The sequence below is a fragment of the Triturus cristatus genome, chromosome 5_1 (assembly GCF_964204655.1).
Source record: "Triturus cristatus chromosome 5_1, aTriCri1.1, whole genome shotgun sequence".
In the NCBI taxonomy this organism is placed as follows: domain Eukaryota; kingdom Metazoa; phylum Chordata; class Amphibia; order Caudata; family Salamandridae; genus Triturus; species Triturus cristatus.
Window position 1 is genome coordinate 814492231 of NC_140587.1, and position 14757 is coordinate 814506987.

The 14757-nt window shown below is 49.0% G+C and overlaps 1 protein-coding gene across 4 annotated transcripts in view; it reads left to right on the forward strand.

The window, feature by feature from the left end:
- Nucleotides 1–14757, forward strand: part of SEH1L (SEH1 like nucleoporin) — a 151356-nt gene that overhangs the window by 104423 nt on the left and 32176 nt on the right. For all 4 annotated transcript variants that reach the window (XM_085605861.1, XM_085605859.1, XM_085605858.1 and 1 more), the window contains one exon: nt 343–500. In XM_085605861.1, coding sequence (XP_085461987.1) covers nt 343–500 — 158 coding nt within the window. The remainder of the gene's footprint in view (nt 1–342; nt 501–14757) is intronic.

Here is a 14757-nt window from a genome sequence, read left to right on the forward strand (position 1 = left end):
AAGGTCTTAGTTGGATGTGTCTTTGATCCCAACCATACAGATTGACTCTGAAGATGAAAAAAACACTGGCATGACCTGTTTATTCTTGCAGTTGTACAACACTGCATTATTATCTGAAGGATCTCTGTATTTAACATACTGCCTGTCATTGATGAGCTGTTAAAAAATATTACTTGATCACCATCTTTCTTGATGGTCAGGTTAATGCTGCTTAAATGGATATTTCCCCTACTTTCTCAGGTTAAGTACGCTCACTGTATGTACCATTAAAAAATCTTTTGGAGGGAAATTTAGCACATGATCAACGGTGTATAAACAACAAACAAATTCTTTTATACACAGGCGGGAAATGACTTCCTCTGGTGGAACAACGAAGTTTGAAATTCAAACAGTGGCTCAGTTTGATAATCACAATTCCCAAGTTTGGCGTGTAAGCTGGAATATCACTGGAACAGTTTTAGCATCCTCGGGAGATGATGGATGCGTGAGGCTTTGGAAGGGTAAGAAGTTAACCTTGAGTAAAGACCTATATGTTTACCTTTCATGTTTGTACATTTGAAGTCACTCATATTCTATGGAATATTGGAAAGGTCAAGGAAAGTTACAGTTAGAATGATGTTAAATTCATCTAAGCAGTACATTTTAATCTTGAATGATATGGGATTTATTTAGGACAATAGACAGATAATGCCTAGTGGTCACAGAAATAATTAAATTATGTAGGTTGGTGTTAAAAATGCGTATCTAGTGAGACGGGACAGAAGTAAGAATTCTGTTGAAGTGAGATAATAAAAAGAAACCAGCATTGACAAAGCCACTAGGACTGGTGTTGGCTGGAAACTTTTTGGTGTTGTCAGTACTTGTTTTGTTATGGCTTTTTGTAAAACATTGTTGGGGGAGTTGCTAGGCCTGTCCATGTCAGGCTACATTTGCGGGGTGCTGGGGAGAGTGTATGTGGGGGCAGGTATGACTGCTGGGCCTCTACCACAGAGATTAAGGCTATTTGCTGCTAATGTCCCAGGAACCGTCCTACGATGGCTCTGACAAGTACAACCCTTCCAGCACTTGACTGTCAGTTGTAGCCATGGAGAGTAGTCAGTCTTCTCTGGGAGGTAGTGTGGGGGTGCTTGAATACAGGACTCCACAAACAAACTGTAGCGCAGTAACCGATTGTTCAACCCACAGCTTTACTTTCAAGTAGGATGATAATTTAATGCAAACTAGACCAAAAAACTACACATGCAAAATAGGCAAGATTGAATATAGTGTCTTAGAAGCTGAGGTCGGGTGGTGCCTTTACCCACTACTTCCCTGTCCCCATTTCTGGGATAGACCGTGTTAGTCCACCCCCTGCCCCGGGGTCTAAGTGATAGTGTGGTTAGGCTAAAGTGCTGTTCACCCCCACAATAGTAATGCATGCTCAGTCTTTTACAGCTCTCCCCCGTAAGGCTTTGTGATTCAGTTTGTGGTGGATTCAGTACAGTTGGGCAACCGCATGCTGCAAGTCTTCCCCACAGTGCTCCCTCAGTGGGGTCAACTACTCATGTATATTCCTGTACTGTCCTGTATAGCCATGTGATTAACCTGCGTCCGTCCCCCGTTGTGTCGATAGAGTACAGTACTGCATGCCTATCTGGCTTGGTCATTTCAACATTTCAGCACTTTTATTATTTTACCTTATGTTACAGATTGACCGACAACCTGCCCGTGCTCTTCGACCAGTGGTGGGTAGAACATGATAATACTGTCTGAGTATAAATCAACCCCGGAAGCAATAGGAAAAGTCTGCCGGCCTGTATTTTGCTCCAGTTTTATAATTGGTGTTGAAAATGTAGCGTGGTCTGCATGAATTCAATCACATCTGGTCACGTCTGGCCAGTGGCGTCTGGTGACATTTGAAAGTGGTGAGGCGTAAAACAATTGTCGTACAGCACTGTAGTGAGCGAGCCTGAACCACCTACGGGGGGTTTCGAGAAATTTTTGAAAAAAGAGTGGGAAAATGGTGCATTTTCAAGCAAATTTGAGAAAGCAGGAAGGTTAATAAAGCAATTGTGAATCTGCTCTAACAAAGACAGTGACTGGCAAAACCGACAGTCCAATCGGATGCATATCAGACACCGGCCTACCACATGCTCTGTCCCACTGTGTGCTATTCTTTCATGGTTTGTACTGAACTGAGCTGGTATTCCTTCAATTCTAAAGGTCCCTAGTATTCCAAAGAAAATTTTAACTCATCCATCAAAACCGTGCAAGACTGAAATTCTCCTGTGTGGGACAAACGGGAAGAAAACCACTGAATCAAGATCAGACAACTGAGATAGACACTAGAGCCAGCCAGTCAAGTGCAAGGGGCTGACTTAAGCCCACTTTAAGTTCAAGTCATGTATGGAGACGAGAAGTTTAGGCCCTTTCCATACCAGTGCGTAAAGCTAAATGTGTAAACATTTCTATGAGCAGTGTCCACCTTTTTGTCTGAAAGGGTGCATTTGGTAGCAGCGCTCCTACCGCTTCTTTTGCGACATATTTTTTGCTGTTACAGAAAAATAAAGCGAGCGGGAATGTTGAAACCTTAGACCTCTAACAAGATCCTGTTTCCGAACATCAGCTTAGTCCACATCTGTGTAACAAAATCCCTGTGACTCTCAGGGGCTTCAGGGATGGGCCCCTATACAATAAATATTACCGCTGACATCCACTGGAAAGGACTGAGCCAAAGGCAAATCATTTACATAGCACTTCTGAACAATTCATTTTTTCTCGCATCCGTGCAGCCTTTTTTCCAAATTGGCGAAAGCACGTACTTTATGAACTCCACTGGCTACCTGTCACAAAGGCAACTAAATAAGAGTAGGAAAAACGGGTTTTTACTTACAAATCTGCAGCACACTCTAGAAAGATTCAGCCATGAACGGTGACAACTAGAGAAGAGACTACCCTCGCACAATCTTAGGAAACAAAACCTACATTGACCCTCTAATGCTAACAGAGCACCTCAACTCTGAGCAAGCACTCATCACACTACACCCGCAACCCAATGCTGCATGAGCATCACTGCACAAGGCAAACGAGCAAACAATACACAGAATATCAAACACTACCGAAGCAGTCCTTCGCAATAACCTATACAATTCTGTGCATGCATTTGTACTATTTTTGGTGCCCTTTTGATTTCTCAGTTTGGATGCCTCTGCCTCCGTGCTTGCCATCACCCCAAAAAGGTGCAACACATCCTCTCCGATGTTCTGCCATTCCCCAGTGCCTGCTTTCTGTCCCAAGGTAGGAGGACCCGTTGCACAAGCACCCGCTTCCACTCATGTGCAAGGTTCATGCTCATGAGTGCACCGATTCCACCCCTCGAATGGTCATTCCTTGACCTTTCAGACACGCTGCATTCCCTTCCGCTCTTACACAGGAAGTATTTGTGTGTGCCCTTCTGGTCTATAGTTTAACTCCCTGCTTACAGGCATGTGTCCGTGCACAGCTTTCTTATCTGTGCATGTCTCCCACGCATGTCCACATCAACCCTGTATGCGCACGCCTCCCATGGCTAAGCGCGCTCTGTGCCTGGCTTCCCTCTTTCTAAATGTCACTTTCCAGTGGGAAACGTGATGAAAAGTGAAAGGAAGCAAACTAATTTTTTTCTCCTACATTATTTTTTCCTTTTTTAATAACTTTGTAGAAGGGAAAAATAATAAGTCATAGAGCAGCAGCAGCCTACATAGAGAAAAGGGAGAGTGGGCGGTCCTGCTCGAGGGCAGGGGGGAGTGGCTTGCCCACTGTTGTACATACTGACTGTTTGGTCGGCCCTGGGGCCGACCAAACAGTCAGTATGCAGAACAGTGGGCAAGCCACTCCCTCCCTGCCCTCGAGCAGAACCGCCCACCCCAAACCAGGCACTTCTGCTTTCCCGCAGTGAGAGAAGGCAGAAACATAAATGGTAGTTATTGCCATTTTTGTTTCTGCCTTCTCACACTGCGAGAAAGCAGGGGGGCGGCGCCCAAACGCCCCTATAGAGGAGCCGCTACTGCGTCGGCTTAGGGATGAAGGTGACCATGGCCTCAGCTTTGGGGGGGGCATTGATTTTATTCTGTGTGCACTAGCCGCTCCCCCTGAGTTTCTATTGCTGTGGTAGGATGCTGCGATTGGGCTGATCGGTGAGCCAAGCTAATAGGCAACCTGACTTGTTCCCCTCCTCATGAGCATTCTGCATAGGCCACTCGGTACAAACATGGCAGTCTTTACATTAAGAACACATGTTTTTTATGGGCCTCTAGCACGTGGGGATCTGCGCAGGATCATTCACACCAGTGTGCTCAAGGAAGAGAAGGTAGCCCTCAACACCCTTAAGCTTGTTACGGATCGTACCTCGGGCTCCCACAGTGGCATTAATGCAGTTCCCCAGAGTGCTGCCTTTAAAGGCTACCCCCTCGGGGAGCAGCTAAGAGGCAGTGTTCTCAATATTTTGGAAGTAGTCATTGACCATCTAAGTTCCTCTCTAAACGCTGGGTCTTCTAGCCAAAGAGGCTGAAATTTCCGATTCAGAATTGGGTTCAGGTGTCCATCCCCACACCATGCCCATCTCCAACAGATTATGATCAGATAGGGTCTTACCCAGATAGGTGGTGTGGTATATCTGCTGTTTTAAGGCCAGGGCACAGACAGTGTGATCTAGTCTAATGTGCAAGTTGTGGGGAGGGGAGCAGAATACATTTTCCCTCATACCTGGGTTCTTTGCTCGACAAAAGTCCATCCTCTCCCAAACCTGGAGCTACGCCGACAGGTCGTTGGCAGTATGCACTGAGGGGGCACTATAGAGGAATGGGTGTGAGTGTCCAGGACAGCATTTAAATCCACCACAAGTATCCAAGGGAGTGATGCCCAGTCCGCGAGCACGCCTGACACTGCCTCAAGGAACAGGTGAATAGATGCTGCCAATCACTAAGGGCTGACCATGACGTTTTCCCCCTGAACAGCACATAACGTTCATTTGGGTCCACTAGTGTAGTCTTCAAACTCATAAGGCACTCCAGGCAGTAACAAGACTGCTGCACTTCTTTGGGCAAAGGTCGAGCACACTTCACTGAACAGGCGAACTCCTCTATTTATGTTGAAGCTTTTCGATTTCGTGCTCTGTTAAGTGCTTCTCTTGCAAGAATGCCTCATCGCGTAAGCTGCGCTAGATCTTATAATGCCTTTGCAGGAAGCCCAAGCCTTTGCCATTCCAGGTGGTGAATTGGTATTAACCCTTGTGTTGCTGTACTACACGTTGCAGCATTTAAATAAATGGGGCAGGGCTGTGCAAGAGTGAACCCACTGTGCCTTAATGTACCTCTGTAGTGTACAAGTGAAGCTGTACCTGGTGGCTCTGGCTGGGATAGTGGGTGTTCAGAATGTCGTGCTCCCACAATATCAAAAACATCTCCCCCAACTCCTGATCAGGAACAAATGGGCGATTCGACCAACAACTTGATAGCCCCAGTTTATAACATCTAAATGGAAACCTTGACACCTTCATACTATAGCAGGGCAATTACAATGGGTAGGGTGTCTGACTAGCTCCATATTTAAGGGGATAGGCAGACTCCAAATGCTGCCCAGCGATTGCTTCGCATAATAGTGTAGTCATTCATGAGTGACTGAGAGACCGTTCTCGTGGCTCTATACTTAGCTGTATCTTCAGCACAATGTGCGTTGTGGGGGAATAGTATGGGTGAGATGACAGCAATGCCAGTTGAGTAACGGTGTGCTACAGAGAATTCATTTGTTGCTTGTGGTGTTACCACCGTATTTCCCCCCGACTTCTACTTGGAGCTAGTGTTCCCTCGAGCGTCACCTGAATCATCCATTGAGATAGACAGGACTGGGTCCTGAAGAGCTGCCAACGACTCCAGGGCCACTGATCAGCCATCCCTTAGTCCTTTCAAGGGGATCGCTATGGTCTCCTGGGTATGGACCACTCCAGTGGTAAAGCAGAGTAGGGGGGCGAGGGTAGGCCAGCCCAGGCCTGCCAGACAGGGAAGTCAGCACAGAGGGTCGAGGTGATGTGAGGATGCGGAGGGTGTCCAATCGCTCCAGGCGTATCTACCCAGGGCTCCAGTGCCTGCTGGGCTGCCATTCTCAAAGAGGCGGCTCATGCGCAATCTGCTTGTGGCTGCCATGTTTGGGAGAGTTGACGCAGTTGCAGCTCACATCCTGCTTCTCTCCTGCCAGACGCCGGCGTTCATAAAAAGCACCGGCTGGTGCCTCCTAGTGTCCCTGCAGACTTGGGGGTGGAAGGGAAGCTTCATCATTCTCTCACGGATTCCGGTGGATAACCTGGGCCTCCATGAGGAGCCACTGTAGAACGTTTACGCCATCTTAGGTTGCTGGCCACACCCCGCTTCATGTTCTTTTCTTTTGAGTCCCTTTCTCCTGCTCTGGAAGCGCATGTGAACCATCTACTCTGACAGTGCTTCTTCTGAGGCTGCTGGTGCCCAATTTTAGGCAGGTTACTGCTTCATGTCTCCAATGGCCAATTTCGCAGGCAGGTGGGCATTCTGCAGAAGTCTACATTGCATGTGGAACAGGTGGGCAGATTGCTACACTCAAGCTCCGGTGTCTTTCGGAGGTATGCGCTGAGACATCCCTGGCTCTTAGCGGACATACGGAAGGCCTTTGATATGTTGGGCTGGTCATACCTTCAGGAAGTGATGAGGTGAATGAACTGGGCCCCATGCTAGTGCAGGCGGGTTTCCCCCCCTCTTTATGGAGGCCAGGGCTCATGTCCTTCTGGGAGGTGGCATCTGGGAGTACTTTAGGGTGTACCGGGGTACGCTGCAGGAATGACCTCTTTTCCGTATTGCTTTTTATGTTGGCAGTGGAACCCTTGCTAGCACAATGAGGACCGAGGGTGGGCCTCGGATATCTCATTGCACACTGCAGTACACGCTGTACGCAGGCATGTGGATTTATCTCTAGTGCTCTGATTTGTATTCACAACTAGGAGAAGACGTATGCTTTCTCCTTGCATCCGGGTTGGGTAGATGCACCTCGCTATGTGATGGATCACCACATCCAGTGGGCACTGACACAGTTGAAATATCTAGGGGTTCGGGTGTTCCATGATGAGGAGGACACGAGAGGCTAACCTGGGAGTGCTGTGCTCCGGGGCCTCAAAGAAGACGTGAAGCTCTGGCAATCACTTAACTAGATGATGATCCTCCAAAGGGTATTGTATCATTTTGCCAACCTCCTAGTATAGATACCCCAGAGTTGATTTCAGCCTCTTGATGCCGTGGCACAGGAGTTAATTTGGGATGGGGGATTGAACTGTGTGTTCATTGCTAAACTGCACCAGGTTACTAGAAGTGGCGGTTTTGATGTTCCGGACATGGAAAGCTGCTTTCTGTCGGCATAGCTCCAGTGGCTGGCGAGTTGGTCGGAGGGTAGGGACATGCGGTACCTGGGGGTGGGGGGCTGCGGGGGCAGGTAGTTGAAAAAGTACAAAAGCATGTTGCGACCAGCAAGAATAAAATGTAAATTTCTACCTTGGTTAAGATGTCATCTAATAATTTTAAAAGCCTATCATCTACTTTTGTGCAGTACGCTAAGGAAGCAAGGAGTTGCATAACATCTACATTTTCTTAGGGAGAGCGAGTGCACCTCTTACCTGTTTGCAGCCAAACGCTGTCATTATTAGGAGTCAGGGAAGCTATGTTACCTATGAAAGGCAAATGCATCTCAGAAGCTTCATATCTGCTTTCAGTAGACAGGGCAATACAGCAGCATCTCTGGCAGTCAAGATAGTCTCTGGCAGCATCTTGCATGATAAACTGGGGCGAAATACCTCTCCTAACAAATTGTCAAGTGACAGTTCTTTTTATACTATATCTTATCTAAAATGAATTTCCAGCATCACTGTCGGAATCTCTGGTATAACCAATGAGCATCAAGATGCTAGTCTTTAGACACCATTCTTGTAAACAAATAAGGTAAAGATGCAACAATTCAGACTACACTTTTTGTTACTGTTCTTGTTTCACCTTGAAATTGAGATAATAAGGCACTTATTCCAGACTGATGTTGCCTCTGGGATCTTGATGTCTATATCTGAGTGACTTGACACTTTCACATGTTCTTTTAAAGATGAAAACAGACAACATCGGTGTCAAAGGCAGACATGTTGATGATTCTGCAGAAATACAGAGCCTCTGCCTTTTTAAAAAGGAGTTGGGCCTTCGTCTTCCAAACTGGTCTAAGGACACAGTCTTTCTGTCTAGTGATACGTCTCAGACTAAGATTGTCTCCATCCTGCAGCTCCCACAATAGAGGCACATATAAATGTGAGGTTTTTACACTGATGCCATACACTGAGAAGTGTGGTCAGGGAAAGGCAAACTAAAGGGCCCCCTTCACCTCGCACAACAGAATCTAGTCCCACCCTTCACCCTGCCATCTACCATAAGGCACTGCTTCGGGGGGCTAATCAGCAGCTTCTTGTTCATCAAACGGCCTAATCAAATTTCTGCAGGAGCTCTGCCTCCTCTTCACTCATTTCAGTGCCTTTGCTCCTCCGTCCAGCTACAGTAATGTCAGCAATACACTTCTGCTGTCTGGAAAGACAACCCCATCACTTTCTTGTGCAACAGGCATGGGGTATCAAAAACGGATCCAACAGGTCTCCATTACTCTGGATAATTCACACACCATGAATGTATATGAATGTATCACATCTGCCACATGTGCTCACAACCTATACTTGGGATATCAGTGCTAGGAACTGGATAAGTGTATAGAAGCAGAATTGTTCGAGGCATGTGGGCTGCTGAATTTATATCTGTGCATAGATCGCCGCCTAGTGTTGGGTCCGGATGTTTGCACGTTGTTGTCCTGGAAGAGTCTTCGAAGTATCCTTGGATAGGTGACTCCTCCCCTGGACTACAGTGCGCATGGGCATCCTCTCCATCCTCAGATTGTTTTTTTCCGCCATTGGGTTCGGATGTGCTTATCTTGACTCAAGTTAGGAAAAACTCTTTTCAGGCCAAAAGGCCTCTAGTTCGCGTCGGTACTGTTCCCGATCGGGATCGATAGTATCTTTGTTAGTTTACTAACTTCCAGAACCAACTTTTTCGCATCTTACCCGACCATCGACCCGACATCGACGATGGAATCGAGGACACCATTCAAGCGGTGCCCTGTATGCAATGCGAAATATCCACACATCGACGTCCATCCGGTGTGCAACAAATGCCTTTCACCGGATCACGACGAATCTACATGTATGGCCTGTGCCCGATTTCGATCCAAGAAGACTCTCCGGAATCGACGAGCGGCGAGACTCGAGGCGCAGCAAGCGGCACCGGCCGACATCTTCAGCGCCGAGACCGAAGATGTCGAAGAAGTGGAGAACCTACCCTCCAGCCCCGTTTCCGAACATGACTCCGGATCGGAAGACGTCGACGAAACACTCTTTCACAGAGATGAAGACGACACCGAGGTAGGAGACTACAATGAGGCCTTAGGGGCCGAAGAGAGTAGCTCCGATGACGAGCAAGGCCTACCCGTTCATACTGAGGAAATCCCAGTGCAACAGTCTATGGCACCGGTCGAGGGATCGCCTTCGGGCCTTACCCAAGACCTATCCCAAAGTTCTTCGGCCCGGCCTCGGACATTCAGCGGCAGCCATTAATGCCCAAACCGGCTGGTTTCCCTTCTTCGAAACCGAAACCAAAAGCTGTATTGGTTCAACTGAAACCGAAACCGAAAGTGGCGCTGGTCGGATCGAGGCCCTCCACACCTTCGACGCCAGCAAAACCCGTCGGCACCGAGCGCACCAAACGAGACTTCGGTGCCGAGCTCGAAGCGGCCGACGTCGGAGTCGACATACGGAAAAAGACCTTCGGTGCCACCAAACCTACTCGGCTCCCGGCACCGACGCAATCGGCTCCGACCCCAAAGGTCAAACTACCTGCCGCGTCTCACACCGCTTCGACGGCACCACCAAAGACACACTCCTCGAAGGCGTCGACGGCCATTCCTGCCCCTCGACTCCACAACTCACCGGCGCCGAAAAAGTCCACGCCCGCCTCCACAGAACCGGTCGGCGCAAAGGAATCAAGGGCGCTCCAGGTGCCACCTGTTGCTGCGCAGCGCACCAAAAATAAAAATGTCCTCCAGGACACGTCGGGCTCCGAGCCAATAAAAGCTCCAACAGCCTCTTCGGCACCAGCCAACATTACTTTTGGCCTGCCACCATCCACGGCCCCGAAACTGTTCCAAATCAGGACACTGGTCACACACACCACGATCACGCCTGCCGAACACCCTGCGGAGACGTCTCCATCGCATATCATCGACGCCGACACCGGCAGGATGATTATCCACAAAAGGAGAATAACTTCTGAGCCAGCTTTGGACTCCTTCCGAATCCCACTTAAGAGAAAGCTGCCAGTGGCTTCAGAACCAGTTCTTTACGAACCTTTCCATTCACCCTACCAGGATCCACAATCCTTCTCTCCCACACACTCCGACACGGATGCGTTGGAGGACTACATGGGTGACCAAGTCCCCTACCCCGGAGGGATGGACCCTGATGGCCAACAGGACCCTGATCAAGCTTGGGATGACCCTGTTGGCCCAGGTGCACCTATGGATGCACAGGACCCACAACTCTATGGAGCAAAAACATCTCCCACAGAGGACACTGCCGCGTTCAACGCTCTAATTGAACGTGCTGCGGCCAATCATGGGGTGCAACTTCACTCTGACACCATCGAGGACGACTTTTTCATGGATACTTTCGCATCCTCAGAAAGGAATATAAAGACTCTGCCCATGTTAAAGGGGGTCCTCAAGCCAGCAAAGGACATCTTCAAGGAACCCACCAGGGCAAGAGTGATAAACCCCAGGATCGACAAGAAATACAGATCGGCGCCTGGGGACCCTACTTACATTAGAGGCCAATTACCTCTGGATTCCATTGTTGTTGCGAATGCTCGCAAGAGGGCGCACTCGCAAACAACAGGTGATGCTCCTCCCCCGGACAAAGAGTCCAAGGTGCTAGAGACCTCTGGCAAACGGGTTGCCGCCCAAGCAGCTAACATATGGCGCATTGCCAATACTCAAGCGCTCCTCGCTCGCTATGATCGAGCGCACTACGACACATTAGAGCAACTACTCCAACATCTCCCTGACTAATACAAAGAAGGTGCAGGGATCCTCATCAGGGAGGGCCAACTGCTCACAAATGCATCCATTAAGTGTGCACTGGATGCCGCGGATACAGCTGCCAGAGCCATAAACACTAGCGTAATGTTGCGACGACACGCCTGGTTGCGAATCTCCGGATTCAAACCAGAAGTACAAAATAACATCCTCAACCAACCTGTCAACCCCGACTACTTATTCGGGCCGGAGGTTGACACTACCCTAGAGAAAATAAAAAAGGACACGGACACTGCAAAGTCCATGGGGGCCCTACAGACGCAGTCCTTTCGGAGCGGCTCCTTTCGTCGCCCCGGAAATAGAGGAGCAGGCAGAGGACAGGGGTCACAGCAAACATACAACAAGGGCAACACACTAAACACCTACGATAAAAACACCCGGGGTGGATATCGTGGCTCCAGCACAAAGGGCAGAGGACGCGGCTACGGCAACACCAGGTCCTCTCCCAAGAACAAGCAGTGACGCCCTCTCCCTTCCTCCCGACCACATAACACCTGTCGGGGGAAGGCTACAAAGGTTCCTGTCCACGTGGAACTCCATCACCACGGACAGGTGGGTCAAAGATATTGTCAAATACGGTTACTGTCTAGAACTAACCTCCACTCCACCCACCATACCTCCAAAAAACCGTCCTATGTCCTCAGAGCACTTAACGCTCTTACAGCAGGAGGTGCAAAGCATGCTTCTAAAAGGCGCAATCGAGGTCGTACCCGTCCACGAGCAAGGTACGGGGGTGTACTCCCTGTACTTTTTAATACCGAAAAAGGACGGGTCACTCAGACCTATATTAGACCTGAGACCCCTGAACCAGTACATTCTTTCCGAGCATTTTCACATGCTCACTCTACAGCAAGTCCTCCCGCTGCTCAAGCAGGGAGACTTTCTGGCCACACTGGACCTCAAGGATGCGTATTTCCACATACCCATTCACCCCTCACACAAGAAATACCTCAGGTTCACTGTTCAAGGGCAGCACTACCAATTCAAAGTCCTTCCCTTCGGCGTGACAACAGCACCCAGGGTGTTCTCAAAGTGCCTAGCTACTGTGGCGGCACATCTACGGAGGCAGCACATACACGTCTACCCTTACCTGGACGACTGGCTCGTTCAAGCGAAGTCAGCCCAGCAATGTGCCAGCCACATGTCCCGCACCATCCACCTCCTTCACAGTCTGGGGTTCTCACTAAATTACCCAAAATCCCATCTCCAGCCCGCACACGTACAACAGTACCTCGGTGCGACTATAGACGCTCTGGCGGCCACAGCTCAGCCAAATTTAGTGAGAATCAACAGCATGCAAATGCTGATTTCCAAATTCAAACCACAACACTCCCTTCCCGCGCGAGTGTTCATGCAGTTGATAGGCATGATGGCCTCCTGCATCTTCATAGTCCCACACACGAGACTACATATGCGCCCGCTTCAGGAGTGCTTAGCACGTCAGTGGAATCAGGCTCTAGGACAGTTGAAAGACCTAGTGTTGGTGAGCGGTCGGACATACATCTCTCTGCATTGGTGGAATCCACAAAACCTTTGCAAGGGCCGACCGTTCCAAGAGCCTGTCCCACAGATAATACTGACGGCGGACGCGTCTCTCCAGGGATGGGGAGCTCATGTACTCCATTACACAGTGCAGGGACTATGGACACAACAACAAAAGAAGATGCACATCAACCTTCTAGAGCTGATGGCAATCTTCCTCGCTATGAAAGCATTCAAAGTACACTTGTGCAACAAAGTCGTGTTGATCCGGACGGACAACATGACTGCAATGTACTACATACAGAAGCAGGGAGGAACACACTCTCCACAGTTGTCTCATCTGGCTCAGAGCCTGTGGAAGTGGGCCATTCAGAGGAACATGTTCCTCATGGCAGAACACCTCCCCGGCAAGGACAACCAAATGGCGGATCTGCTCAGAAGACACAGCCACCAGATGCACGAGTGGGAGTTACACCCATCAGTACTCCAACCGTACTTCCAGCAGTGGGGTCATCCAGAGATAGACCTATTCGCGACAAGCGAAAACGCAAAATGCCAAAGCTTTGCCGCCAGGTTCCCACATCCACAGTCGCAGGGCAATGCGATATGGATGAACTGGTCCGGCAGATTTGCGTACGCTTTTCCCCCAGCACCACTGATACCGCTGGTGGCGCGCAAACTCAGACAACACTCACTGACACTCGTCCTGGTTGCTCCAACGTGGGCACGCCAGCCATGGTACACCACCTTTCTCGAACTTTCCGTGGTGCCGCATCAAAGGCTGCGGGTCAAACCCGAGCATTTGACGCAGAACCATGGAGAGATTCAGCACCCAGATCCGCAACAGCTGAACCTGGCAATCTGGCTCCTGAAGTCCTAGAGTTTGGCTACCTAAACCTGCCACCTGACTATGGACATCATTAAGGAGGCCAGGAGACCCACTACCAGAGCTTGCTATGCAGCCAAATGGAAGAGGTTCGTCATTTATTGCAATAATAATGACATTAACCCGCTAGACGCATCCATCCAAAACATTATTTGTTACCTATTACACCTATACCGATGCAATCTGGCGTACACCTCTATACGTGTCCATTTGACCGCAATCTCAGCCTATCTACAAACCAGGCAGCACCTCTCTCTATTCAGAGTGCCTGCCATCAAAGCATTCTTGGAAGGACTCAAACGAGTCATTCCACCTACCCACCCACCAGCCCCAATGTGGAACCTCAACTTGGTTCTCACACGCCTGATGGGTCCACCCTTTGAACCTCTACACTCATGTGAGATTCAATTCCTTACCTGGAAAGTAGCTTTCCTAGTAGCGATAACTTCTTTACGAAGAGTTAGTGAACTCCAGGCACTAACCATTCAAGAGCCATTCATACAGGTTCACGCCAACAGGGTCGTACTACGTACCAACCCCAAATTCATGCCTAAGGTGGTATCGCAGTTCCATATGAATCAAACTATTGAACTGCCTGTTTTCTTTCAAAACCCACAAACTGTCGCAGAAGGGGCACTCCATACACTAGATGTGAAAAGGGCCCTCATGTATTACATCGACAGGACCAAACCCTTTAGAAAAACAAATCAACTTTTCGTTGCCTTTGCCCCACACCACAAAGGTAACGCTATCTCCAAAGCAGGAATAGCCAGATGGATCGTTAAATGTATTCAAATTTGCTATCAAAAGGCTAAACACACTTTAACGATTCCCCCTCGAGCCCACTCAACACGTAAGTTAGGGGCCTCCATGGCTTTCCTAGGAAACATTCCTTTGCATGACATATGTAGAGCAGCCACCTGGTCCACTACACATACATTTACCAAACACTATTGTGTAGATGTGCAATCAAAACAGCAAGCAGCTGTAGGACAGGCTGTTCTCAAAACTCTTTTTCAGACCGCTGCAGCTGACACGGGTAGCCGCCGCTAATAAGAGGGCACTGCTATATATTCTATGCACAGATATGAATTCAGCAGCCCACATGCCTCGAACTGAATATGCTACTTACCAGTATGCATCTGTTCTTGGCATGTAGGGCTGCTGACATTCATATCGCCCTCCCT